General features: G+C 42.1%; 2 protein-coding genes across 2 annotated transcripts; one reads left to right on the top strand and one right to left on the bottom strand.

Moving 5' to 3' along the window:
- Positions 1–1,380: 1,380 nt before the first annotated feature.
- Positions 1,381–6,910, bottom strand: LOC136267548 (uncharacterized). The gene is made up of 2 exons (XM_066062711.1): positions 2,595–6,910; positions 1,381–2,531 (listed from the first exon to the last, which is right to left on the bottom strand). The coding sequence occupies exons 1-2, from the start codon at positions 6,908–6,910 to the stop codon at positions 1,469–1,471; spliced, it is 5,379 nt and encodes a 1,792-aa protein (XP_065918783.1). The 3' UTR covers positions 1,381–1,468.
- A 5,794-nt stretch (positions 6,911–12,704) lies between these two features.
- Positions 12,705–13,412, top strand: LOC136267547 (uncharacterized). Its single transcript, XM_066062710.1, has one exon. It carries the CDS (start codon positions 12,705–12,707, stop codon positions 13,410–13,412), a length of 708 nt encoding a protein of 235 aa, XP_065918782.1.
- The last annotated feature ends 686 nt before the right edge of the window (positions 13,413–14,098 follow it).

Here is a 14,098-nt window from a genome sequence, read left to right as displayed (position 1 = left end):
AAGAAGCCAGTATATTGAAGTATAAGGTAGACCCTATACTTATACAACAATGTTGTATAAGTATAGGGTCTACCTTATACGTACATTTAGGCCCATTGTATTGTACTACTGTATTCTAAGACCACTAAGAAGTCTTTTTCAACCTGGCAGTAATTTTTGTGCACAAAAGTAATAGATATACAAAGACAGAACTTGTTCATCAGTATTTGCAGCATTATGCAAAGGGTCGGCTCCTAGAATTTTCTCTCATTAGAAACACCAAACCTTTGTTCAGTTTTTCCTTTTTGTCTTATGATGATTGTTCTATTAGAGTATTAGACTGCTCTATTAGAATATCTCGATAATGGAAATCTCAGCCAGACCACAATCTCAATGGAAAGCTTTTGATCTTTCAAATGGAACTGTGGAAACACAGCTCCAGTTTATCATTTCTACTCTTAATAAGGATGTGCTACTTATATATTCAAAATAGATCAGCTCTGTAAACAGTGACAGTATTGTGGGAGCATTACTTTATGAAAAATTTCTCGTTATGGTCCAAGTATGCTGGCATTATGCTTTACACTTTTAATTACCCAGAAATTATGCTGGCATAATCAATGCCAGTCTATTACATAATATAGCATTCAATTTCGGCCATATGTTTCACTTTTTTTAAAACCATCATTGAAACAATCATGAGAAAAAATTATTATGATTACAACCAAACAGACAAAGAGAATGAAATCCTCGATCACATTCGACCACGCAGTTGTGTTAAAACACACATGTGGGCATGGCAAGATGTTTATGTACAAAAATGTGTATGTGTGTGTGAGTGTGTGTGTGTGCATGAAAACATTTAGCTCATGCAGATTGGTTATGAAACTTTTATAACCAGTTATCGGTACACTCACAATTAACACTGTAGTTGCATATTCTGTATTTTAATGTAATAACATAATTATTTGGAATGTAATTTGTCACTGGATTTGACAAAACCCGGTTTCCATGCACAAAACTACATTAGTAGATATGGCGATTTTAAGTATCAATGTATTGTAACTTTGTAATGTGTAAAGCTGAACAAATGAAATTGACTTTCACCTATGTATAGCTATCAGTGTGTGGGTGTATAAGTTTCTTGGGCCCAAAATATAGTCTGTTTTGAACTGTTTTTTTCGTAAAGGTATTAATATCACAGGTGGTAGTAATAGGGAAAGTGGGCATGGATGCATGGTGGGTGGGCTTAATATAGGAGTACCTATTGAAGTGAAAAGACGATTGTAATCCAGAGGTCCAACTTGGGCCGTGTATGGACTCTTGTTGTACTCAAATCACTCACAAATGATGAAAGACGAGACTGGAGAGCCCTACAAGCCTTGTCCACCACACATCAGACTGTGTAATGCTTGATTCAATAATTCATTAACAATCATATAAACAATCATACAACAATCACGACTTCACTTCTACGATCCCTATATTGTCAGTCTTTCTCTTGACACGAGGCCGCTTCCCGCGATTTCCGTGACTGTCCTCTCAGCTCCGTCCTGCTCCGGATACTACTATCATTAATCACCTTACAACTTCCCCCCTTTTTCAAAGCTGAGCCTGGGTGAAGTTTTCCATGTTCCCTGAATCTAGCAGGTAACCTAACCTGGCGTCCGCTCCTAGTAGTGGTAGTAGTAGAGGACTTGGAGTGTGTTAAATCAGTGGTAGCAGCCTCTGGTGAATCATCAACAGTTCCTTCCTGTTGCGTGGCTACTTTGGGCTCCCTTCTCCTCACTTGTCTTCTCTTATTAAGCCTGCCTGAGTGTCCAACCCAAGGGGTTGCCTCAGCCATCTCTCGTCTACACTTGGACAGTCGTTGTCGTGAAACATTCATCTCTTCAGCATTATCATCACTCTTTAACACAATAACTGCATTGGTTGATGTCAGTGACTTGATCTGAAATGGTCCCTTGTAGACTCGGTCCAAGCGAAACCTCGGCTCCACTTTCAACATCACAAGGTCTCCTACCTGTAGCTCTACATCTTTAACACCTCTGTCATAATGCTGTTTCTGTGCCCTTTGTGCAGATTGGATGTTCTTCCTTGCCAGCTCTCGAGCATACTTAAGTTCCTTAGCCAGCTCCTTCCCGAATTCAGTCTCTATCACGGGGTACTTAACTTGGGGCACACTAAAACTCAATGTACTTGGTAGATTTGGGTCTCTTCCATTAACCAGATAGAATGGAGTTTCACCCGACGATGAATGTGGTGTTGTGCGGTACGCAAACAACACGGGACCAAGCTTCTTGTCCCAATCCTTGCCACCCTTACTCACTAGCTTCCGCAGCATCTGTTTTAATGTCCTGTTGAACCGTTCAACTAGGCCGTCAGTCTGAGGGTGACCTCCTGATGTAGGCAATTGTTCTATGCCGATCAACTGTGCTGTCTCCTGTAGTACATTGGACAGAAATTCAGCTGCTCTATCATGGATTATCCGCCTTGGCACTCCATGTTTCCAGATCAGATCTAATAGGCACTGTGCTACAGTCTCAGCCTTCCTATTTGCCACTGCATACACCTCAGGCCACTTACTCAAATAGTCTTGAAAGACTAGAGCATACCTGTTCCCAGAAGAGCTGAGGTCAAACTCCACAAAATCCATGCCGACACATTCAAAGACACCCCCTACCGGAATGCTCACTAGTGGTGGTTTCCCTCTGAACCCTTGTCCTTTAACAGACGCACACACTACACATGAGGCACACTTCTTGTGTACTTGAGCATTCATGCCATCCCAATAAAAATACTGACTCACCCTTTGCTTCATCTTCTTGGCAGCAAAATGTCCAGCAAAACACGAGTCGTGGTGCTCATCAAGAATCCTCTCTCTCAGATGGTTGGGGACTACTAAACGGCGTCTCCCTGGCATGTCTGTACCCTCATAATACAGGATGTTATCAACAACATAGTATCCCTTCTTGCCTTGAACCGACACTCGCTGAGCTTCACTAGAATCCTCAGGCAGCGTTCCATCCCTCAGGTAGTCAATTAACTTGGCCAATACAGGGTCTTGTCTCTGTTCTTGTTGTACCTGCTCCATACCTGATCTATTATTTTCTGTCACATGTAACACTACATTATCATGTCCAATTGTCTGTTGGTCAGTCAGCTGTCCTCCTAGTATTGGGGCTCTAGATAGGGCATCAGCAGCAGTGTTAACTGTACCAGGCTTGTGCTCCAGTCTCATCTTTGGTAAGAATCTAGCTAACCTTAGATACCATCGTGCAAGTAAACCCTTGGTTTGACTCTTCAAATGCACTAGGAACGCACTGACCAATGACTGGTGATCGGTGTACACAGTAAACTCATTGCCAAGCAAGTACACCTCAAAATGTTCCACAGAGTAAACCAACGCAGCCACCTCTAACTGTGTAGGTGCATACTTAGCTTCCGCTGGGTTAGTCTGCCTACTGGCATACGCAATAGGATGCCTCCGGCCTTGATCATCCAACTGTTCCAACACAGCACCAAAACCCAATAAGCTGGCATCAGTCCATACATAAAAAGGCTTCGACAAATCAGGTGGATGCAACACAGGTGCTGTTGCTAACCTCTCCTTGAGCTCCTGAAAAGCTCTCTCACAGCCATCACTCCAATTGAACTGTACTGTTCCTCCAGTAGCTGGGTCCTTCCTAGTCAAGGCAGTCAGTGGTCTAGCCACAGCTGCTAGATTGGGCACATGCCTCCTATAAAAATTCACAAGCCCCAGGAAACCCTTCACATCCTTACAACACTGGGGAGTAGGGAAGTTCCTCACAGCTTGGACCTTCTTATCATTAGGACTCACTCCACTGGCTGACAATGTGTGTCCCAGGTACTCCACCTTCTCTTGTGCAAACGCACATTTACTAGGTTTAAGTCTCAGCCCAGCCTCCTCTAGTCTTGTCAGTACCTTCTCCACATGTTCTAGGTGCTCCTGGAAAGATCTGGACACAATTAACAGGTCATCTAAATACACAAACACAAAGTTCCATATGTTACCACTGAAGAGTTGGTTCATCAGACGTTGAAACGTCGCAGGAGCATTGGTTAGTCCGAATGGCATCCTCCGATACTGGTACAAACCCATATGACAAGTGAATGCCGTCTTACTCTTGGAATCAGGATCCATCCTTATCTGATGATACCCCTTCATCAAATCTAGGGTAGTGAACCACTGGCCCTTCTGCCTGCCCACTGTGTCGATCAAGTCGTCAATCCGGGGAATAGGGTAACAATCCGGAATGGTGTCCTTGTTGATACCTCTGTAGTCAACACAAACACGGAGACTACCATCTTTCTTCCTTACCAATACTAATCCCGAAGCATATGGGCTTGTGGATTGCTCAATACAACCTGTTGCCTCTAGCCTGGTCAACTCTGTCTCTAACTCTGCACGTAAAGCATACGGCAACCTACGAGGGGCTGTTCTGAAGGGAACCACTTCCTTCATCTCTATCTTGTGTTGTACAAGATCTGTTTCTCCGAGTTCACCATCAGATAGGGCGAACACCTGGTGTTTCGTCAATAAAAGCTGCAACAAGGTCTCTTTCTCATCTGTTGAGCAAGCATCTCCTACCAATAACTGGGAACGCAGTTCTGTCTGGCGATGTTCCATTTGTGATGTACACATTCTCACAACTGTGTCAGGTACTGGTGCCTCTTCCCACACAGGGTCGGCTTGGTCCACTGGACTTACTTCCTCAATGGTACCTACAACTGTACCCTCGCCAATTACTACTGTACTACTGTTCCAATTAGTCACCATCACTCGTGGCTTAGCTTCTCCTTGCTGCCACAACTGTTCAGTGAAATCACATCCAAACTGTGCCATAGTGCACTCACTTGGTGACACAAGACCAACAGAGATTGACTCTTGGTTAGGGTCTACTTGAACACACACTGCTTTGGTCTGCCAGGGGCCCAGGCGGAGCTCTCTTCCAAGGGTAACCTGTAGTACACTAGCTCTACTTACTATGTGCTGTGACTCACCATTATCATACTGTGGATGTACTTCCATTCCATTGACATGGATGACTCTAAAACCAAGACCCACCAGAGCATTGGTGCCTAGGATTAAGCCACAATTGCGTAGCTCCCCTTTCCAAATTGGTTTCTCAGATGCCAACACATGACATGGTACCTCCTTACAAACCCCAGTCTCCTCCACTTTAACTTGTAGAGAAACTAAACCAATAGTTCCTAGAGCAATACCAGCAGCACCCACTGGCTGTGTGCCCATCTCAAGGTTCCTCTTGTGACTCTCCTGTAGTGACCAATCATTGGCTTTCCTTATTGCTGGCAGTAGTTCTTTCCTCACTAAAGAAACTTGTGCCCCATGGTCCAAAAATCCTCTCGTTTTCACTCCATCTACAACAAGGTCTACTTTGTAAGTTGGCCCTCTCTGGTTACAGGACTGTTCTGGGGTGGCCTCAGCAATGTTTTCACCGACCGTCACTGAGCGTATCCATGGGTCTTCCTGCACTTCACTACTCTCCTCTGGTGTCACCTGACTAGGCTGCCCTTCTGAACTGTGCTGTTCCTTCTCTATAGGCTCTATTTCTCTGGGTTCCTCTATTGTCATTCTGTGGGCTCCTTTCTTCTTTCCATGTGGACAGGATTTGGCTAGATGGCCCTTCTCCTGACAATTAAAACACTTCACATGCTTTAAACTCATTTCACTCCCTTGTCTGGCAGTGGTTGCTGGCTCTCTTAATTGGTCCTTCTGAGTTGCACTGGTCTTCACCACTGGAAGTTTGCTTGGCCTGTGCTCAGGGATCGCTCTTCGTGGTTGGCTGGTAGCTTCTCTCTCCTTGCTACGGCGGTCTCTCTCCTGCACAGTGGCCTCTGCTTTAAGTAACTTGTGCAAGAGTTCCTGGACCGACCCTACAGTTATTTCCTTAATTTCCTTCTGCAGTTCTAGGGGTGCCTTGTTCCACAATATGGACTCCAATACCTCATCAGTGAGCTTGGTGGGAGCCATTCTCTGGTAATCTCGCATGGCATCAAGTAAACCCTGGGCTGACCCAAATTGAGAATACTGTAATTCATGGCATCTCTGATATGCCGTACGTGGGTCTAAGTGTACTCCATATTGACCACGATATACTTCTACAATTCTGCTCCAGGATTTCTTGTCTTCTGATGTCAGTGTCCTCTGCCAAGTTGACTTGGCGGGGCCAGCCAGAAACCATGCAAACCACCTTGCTCGCAGCTGATCATTCCAGCCACAGTCTGTTGTTGCTTCTTTAAAGTCTTCCACCCATACCTCAAAATCATTGTCACCAGTTCTACCACTGAACTTCTCAAGGCGTGTGCACAGTGCTCGAAAACCAGGGGGGTGGGGATCGAGATGCCTCCTACCATGCTGTGATGGTGGGTGACTAGTGGTTTCATTTGTTTCTGAAGTGCTCTCATTGTCTGAGGACTCACTGGACTCTGGTGCTTCAATTTCTCCAACATCTGGCTGCACCACTGGAGTTGTAACAGTCAACCTCTCTACCTCCTCACGGAGCCTGGTTACTTCCCGATCAAGAGCAGCACACCGTGCACCTAACAACTGCTTATCACTACGCAGTTCATTAATCAACGAGTCACGTTCCGCTAATTGACGCGCGCTGGCCAGCCGCTCGTCATTCGCACGTGCACATTCAACCTCATATCGTAGCAATTTCTTTGCTACTGACCCTTCTCTTCGACATGCGGAGCACACATACATAATTGCCTTAGTACGACAACCAACTAGAGCATTATACAATGGTTCAGACAACTTATCACATTGCCTGATACACGCCACGTGCTCCCACCTGTCACAAAGGTCACACACCAGTGCCGCGTTGGACTCCTCCACTTCATGCCGGCACGTCACGCACGGGTATTCCACTGTACTGCTATCCATTATGTCTTGCAGGGTGATAGGACGAAATTTACTTCTGGTAGATTACTCAATCCGTCAATGTCGGCCTCAGGGATCTCGGTGGGACCTCCAAGTTGTAATGCTTGATTCAATAATTCATTAACAATCATATAAACAATCATACAACAATCACGACTTCACTTCTACGATCCCTATATTGTCAGTCTTTCTCTTGACACGAGGCCGCTTCCCGCGATTTCCGTGACTGTCCTCTCAGCTCCGTCCTGCTCCGGATACTACTATCATTAATCACCTTACACTGTTCAAACAGAGCCATGGCCATTGAATGGCACCTTGCTACCACTCGTGGCTTTTACAGGGTCTTACAAAAACTGCTGGCAAAAGCAGACTCAGCACAACTCAGACAAACACATAGTGAGAATTGATAGTGTAACGTGCTAGCAATCCATTTCTTGTAAAAACGTCAGTTTGATTTTGTGTGTGTGGAAGCATGCTTATCTCAAATCTGGCCACATTTAAATATTTGCCTTGCCAGGGCTCCTGTCCGGGCCCTTAGTGGCGATATACTTAAGATAACTCTGTGTAATATAGGCTATTGTTGTTAGTAATAAGACACAGCATTCATTGTTACTTCACAATTAACTGGAAGTAGGCCAGTTGTGTGGTTACCAAAAATGATACTGGCAAGCCATCTCTGTGGTAGCTACTTTAGCTTTATACAACGTATGACTGTGGTTACTTTTCTGTTAAGTCATACGTAAAATAATGGTGAAATTTTGCTGGGATTTACCCAGTTAAATAGTTAAAACATATCATGTCACTTGTCAGATCCATTCCACTCTCACGGTATCTTATATCTATGTTTTGGATGGTTACTTTTCTGTTACTCTACATTTGTCTGAGAGTTTCCCAGTTACATGGTTACCAAATAAAGTATCATTCCACTTGTCAGATCCATTCTACTCTCACCATATACAAACAAGAGTACAATAATACAACTTATATCTTTATTTTGAGCAGTTACTTTTCTGTTACTTTATAAATGGTGAAATTTGGCTGGGAGTTACCCAGTTACATGGTTACCACATATGATGCTACTTGTCAAATCCATTCTACACTCACATGCATGGTATACAACTTGCATCTTTTAAGCTGGTTACTTTTCTGTTACTCTGTAAATGGTGAAATTTGGCTGGAGGTTACCCAGTTACATGGTTACCACATATGATGCTACTTGTCAAATCCATTCTACACTCACCTCCATGGTATACAACTTGCATCTTTTAAGCTGGTTACTTTTCTGTTACTCTGTAAATAGTGAAATTTGGCTGGGAGACCCAGTTACATGGTTACCTCATATAATGCTACTTGTCAAATCCATTCTACCCTCTCGTGCATAGTATACAACTTGCATCTTTTAAGCTGGTTACTTTTCTGTTACTCTGTAAATGGTGAAATTTGGCTGGAGGTTACCCAGTTACATGGTTACAACATATGATGCTACTTGTTAAATCCATTCTACACTCACATCCATGGTATACAACTTGCATCTTTTAAGCTGGTTACTTTTCTGTTACTCTGTAAATGGTGAAATTTGGCTGGGAGTTACCCAGTTACATGGTTACAACATATGATGCTACTTGTCAAATCCATTCTACACTCACATGCATGGTATACAACTTGCATCTTTTAAGCTGGTTACTTTTCTGTTACTCTGCAATATGATGCTACTTGTCAAATCCATTCTACACTCACATCCATGGTATACAACTTGCATCTTTTAAGTTAGTTACTTTTCTGTTACTCTGTACATGGTGAAATTTGGCTGGGAGTTACCCAGTTACATGGTTACCACATATGATGCTACTTGTCAAATCCATTCTACCCTCACGTGCATGGTATACAACTTGCATCTTTTAAGCTGGTTACTTTTCTGTTACTCTGTAAATGGTGAAATTTGGCTAGAGGTTACCCAGTTACATGGTTACCACATATGATGCTACTTGTCAAATCTATTCTACACTCACATGCATGGTATACAACTTGCATCTTTTAAGTTGGTTACTTTTCTGTTACTCTGTACATGGTGAAATTTTGCTGGGAGTTACCCAGTTACATGGTTACCACATATGATGCTACTTGTCAAATCCATTCAACCCTCACGTGCATGGTATACAACTTGCATCTTTTAAGCTGGTTACTTTTCTGTTACTCTGTAAATGGTGAAATTTGGCTGGAGGTACCCAGTTACATGGTTACCACATATGAAGCTACTTTTCAAATCCATTCTACCCTCACGTGCATGGTATTCAACTTACATCTTTATTTCAGCTGGTTACTTTTCTGTTACTCTAGAAATAATGAAATTTGGCTGAGAGTTACCCAGTTACATGGTTACCACATATGATGCTACTTGTCAAATCCATTCTACCCTCACGTGCATGGTATACAACTTGTATCTTTATTTCAGCTGGTTACTTTTCTGTTACTCTGTAAATGGTGAAATTTGGCTGGAGGTTACCCAGTTACATGCCGTTACCACATATGATGCTACTTGTTAAATCCATTCTACTCTCACGTTCATGGTATACAACTTGTATCTTTATTTTGGCTAGTTAAATTTCTGTTACTCTGTAAATGCTGAAATTTGTTTGGTAGTTACCCAGTTACCACATATCATACTACACGTACTTATCAAATCCATTTTACTCTCATCACTATACAACTTACATCTTGATTTAGGCTGGTTACTAGTTATATACTGAAATGGCTGTTAGTTACCCAGTTTGATGGTTTCCATTTGTCATTCCACTTTTTAAATCCATTCTGCTCAAATGTTAGCTTCTTTGTTAGTTATCTAAATACAATCTCCACTAGGTTTTTCATTCATGATTTTGCTTGTCGTTCCCAGACTCATGTTTAGAATTACAATTTGGAGTACTGGCTAGTCAGCAATTTGCTGTTGGAGCCCAGGGGCACAGTGTAGCTAGCTACTGCGCTTTATAACATTTTGTTACTTTGTTACCTTTGTTACTATGTAACCCTTCCCAAAACTCAACATCACCCTCTCCACATATCAAGCCACTACTGCCATTTTCGGATGAATTCCTTCGTGATGATAGCGAAGAGAGACCTCAAGGGAAACGCAAACGCTTGAGGAGATATTAATTTTTCAGTACTTTCATCTTTTCTTGCCGTTTCTTGCTGTGTGTAGATCTATCGTCGCATTTAGCCATGTGCGCTTATCATCTATGGTTAATTACAAGAAATGTGTATGCGCTTAACAAATAATATGCGCTTAACAGATATATGCGCTTAACAACCCGACTCTACGGTACGCTTCCCTCTGTGATTGATACTGTTACAATATGTGGATAACACCACACTAATTTGTTCTGGCAGAACCCCAGTGGAAGCTGCATGTAAACTTAATCATCAACTTCAATTTATTTTGGTAGATAATAGAATGCAGCTTATGTGGTTCAGCACCACTCGACGTAGGAATTCACAGCCCTTTCCAGATATTAAATTTGACAACATCACATTATGTACTACTAACAAACAGAAGTATCTTGGGCTGGTGTTTGTTAGTCAGCTGAGATGGTGTGAACAAGCTGCGAATGTGTGTAAGAAGATGTATTATATCCACCTTACAAGAAAGAACTTTCTGATGAAATCATCAAGCTTTATGAACTCACTGGTATCATCTCATTTGTATTATGCTTTGCCTGTGTGGGGCCCCTCCTTGCTTCAATGTCATGTGGCTAGAATACAGCAGTTACAAAATCGTGCTGTTCGTTTAATCTGTCGTCTACACAAATATGACCATATCATGGAATATTACAATCGTCTACATTGGTTGAAGTTTCCTCACCTTATCAACTTTAACTCTGTGCTATGTTTCATCAGTACCATACCACAAGAGGGGTTCCGCTTCTCCCTCCAATTCAGTTTGGTAACACGACTAATTACAACACTAGGACTGCTCCTTATTTTGCCAACATGATCAGGTGTAATTTAACATTTATGCAAAGATTTTTTTCAATACAAAGCCCCTCATTTGTGGAATTCTTTTCCATCTGATATTAAAAAACTTCATTCATTTAGAGATTTTCATGGCTATGCGAAAAGCTATTTTTTGTCAACTATATATGTATACGTAATTCAGTGTTATTTGTGTACTTGTATGTGTGGGTGGTGTAATGTATATGTAATAGTTATACCATGGGCAAGAGTGCTTTGCCTGATATATACGCACAAGCCCGAGGGCGAGTGCGTATATATAGGCAAAGCACGAGTGGCCATGGTATAACTAATATGTTCTACTTTAGCATGTAGACTCACCTAATTGACAAAATCTTTAGTTGCTATACCCTTCTCTTATATAGGGAACCAAGTAAGCTGTGATTGTGGGATTAAATTTTACCTAACAAACTGTGATTGTGGGGTTCAATTTTAATACATCAAGCAGTAGTTTGATTTTATTATTGCTAATATAACAATTTTAAGAGACTAGTGTTAATTATGTTACTTTAATTGCTACATTTACAAAGATAAAAAACAAACTACTGCTAATGTATCCCACAATCACAAGTTGTTTGGCAGAATTCAATCCCACAATCGCAGCTTGCTTGATTACCTATATAAGAGAAGAGGTAAGTAAAACATCAAGAAATCTGATGATTTCTGGATATAGTGTGCACACCTATTAGATATGCAATGTCTCAAGTTAATGAGATATACGCAGCTATATCTCGTTAAGGCAGTGTGTAACGAGATATACGCACTGCCTTAACGAGATATACGCACTGCGTATATCTCGTTACCATTTTGAGTAAGTGCAATATGTGATATATATGCACTGGCTTTCCTTTGATCTGAGGTGTGAAAGTGGTACATATGCTATTGTCTTGCTTATTCTTGTATGCTTAGTTAGTTGTTGTTGTTGTATCACTCCAACAAGGAGGAACGGAGTGTTGTGGGTATAAAATAATAAATCAAATCAAATCGTCACAGTCTGTTCTTGACATTTGTTAAACTATCGTATTGGTAACTTGTAGTGTTACTGTGCAAAGGATTATCAATTTTCTTGTAAGATTTACTGAGCTGGTTTAAGTGCTGTATTGGTGTTTTGTATCAATATTTCCTTATTTGGCTCTTTGTTCTATTGGTAAACAATACCATTCGCGGTTATTATGATGTCACGAACAAGACTGAGTGGCTCCGCAACAGGGTGATAAGTTACAGTGATAACTAATATATCGTACAGTAGCAGCGCAGCTCTGTCTAGCTGTATGGTAGTTGTAACCCAACGTGGCGCTTTGATACTTGGAATTTAAATGAGCTGTGCAGTTCAATATTAACATATAGATCCTTTACACTATGTTATTGTAGTATATACTACTATATATGACATTGGCAGTTGCACATGCACGCACCTTGTATCACTATTGATTTTTGTACCGTGTTTTTCAGGTTTCTTGCGAAAATCAAAGCATAAACGTGATCAAACACGTGATCTGTAATTCAAATATCTCGAACTTGCAAGGTATTTAAAGTGAATATTCGCACCTTTTCCCGATCATTGTACACGTTCAAGTATTGCTAGTATGCTGCAAGATATGTAAGCCTTGCTAGTTCGAAGCACGGATCACGTGTTTGATCACGTTAATGCTTTGATTTTCGCCAGAAACCTGAAAAACACGGTACTAGCACTAGGATTTAAACAGTACACGTGATTGTATTATTGCACGTGATTGTACAATTGACACTTTCTAATAATAGCACATGGTGGCAGCGTGGTCGTAACTCCGCAATGGCTCAAATCCATTTGCAACCGCCCGATCCCTTCGATTTCAAGTATCCCGATGACTGGCCTCGTTGGAAACGCCGCTTCGAGCAGTTTCGTTCGGCTGCTGGCCTTCAAGACGCTTCAGCAGCGAAACAAGTGAACACCCTATTGTATTGTCCTGGTGAAGAGGCTGAGTCTGTACTGATATCTACGAACATCACAGAAGAAGAGAGGAAAGACTACTCCAAAGTGATTGAGAAAGTCGACAGCTTTTTCAAAGTTCGTAGAAATGTTATCTTCGAGCGAGCCCGATTTAACCGTCGCAGCCAAATGCCTGGAGAATCTGTGGAACAATACATCGTAGAACTGTACAATCTGGCGGAACATTGTAATTATGGAGACCTCAAGTCCGAGATGATTCGGGACCGCCTCGTTGTTGGGATCCAAGACTTAGCCTTGTCAGAGCGTCTTCAGTTAGATCCGGAATTGACACTTGAGAAAGCCAAGACACTAGTCCGTCAGCGTGAAGCTGTCAAAGAACAGCAACAAGTCCTTAAAGGAACTGGGTCAAGCAATCTAGATGAAATGCAGCAGAGCTACAGCAAAAGACAGCCTGAGTCGAGGAGAGGCCCTCAATACTATAACCAATGGAACACTAAGAACAAGACACCAGACCCTAAGCCATGTATACGATGTGGGAGAGGGCGACATCCAAGAGAAATGTCCTGCTAAGGATGTCACATGCCACCGTTGTCAAAAGAGAGGCCACTATGGATCCTGCTGCCACACAAAATTGGATGAATTATCCACTTCAGAAGAGCACATGTGGTAGAGATATGGACACAATCTCAGAGAGCAACCAGGAGGGACAAACTATAGATTCTGCTTTTCTAGATGCAGTGGGGGATACCATGGACACATGCTGGACAGCAACAGTTACTCTAAATAGCAAGGATGTGATCTTTAAGTTGGATACAGGGGCCGAAGTTACAGCCATCACAGAGGAGACCTGCTAAATGCTGAATTAACACCTCCCTGCAAAAAATTGTATGGACCAAGTCAAGTCCCTCTACTAGTAAAAGGGCACTTCCAAGGACAGTTCACCTACCAGGGTAAGCAAACTATACAGTCAGTATATGTGATAAATACCCTAAAGAGAAACTTGCTAGGCTTACCCACTATCACTGCTTTGAATCTTGCTGTCAGAGTAGAGGCCATTATGCAACGCACAAATTGTGCAGTAGCTGATAAATTCCCATCAATTTTTCAAGGCTTAGGAAACTTTGGAGAAGTTACACAATCAGACTAAAGCCAGGGGCAAAACCTCATGCAATTTACATGCCCAGACATGTCGCAATGCCACTACGTTCCAAGGTTAAACAAGAACTAGATCGCATGGAGTCAATGAATGTCATATC

This window comes from Dysidea avara, chromosome 9 (assembly GCF_963678975.1).
Source record: "Dysidea avara chromosome 9, odDysAvar1.4, whole genome shotgun sequence".
Classification (NCBI taxonomy): domain Eukaryota; kingdom Metazoa; phylum Porifera; class Demospongiae; order Dictyoceratida; family Dysideidae; genus Dysidea; species Dysidea avara.
Note: the sequence above shows the minus strand (reverse complement) of the source record. Positions and strands in the feature narration are given on the sequence as shown.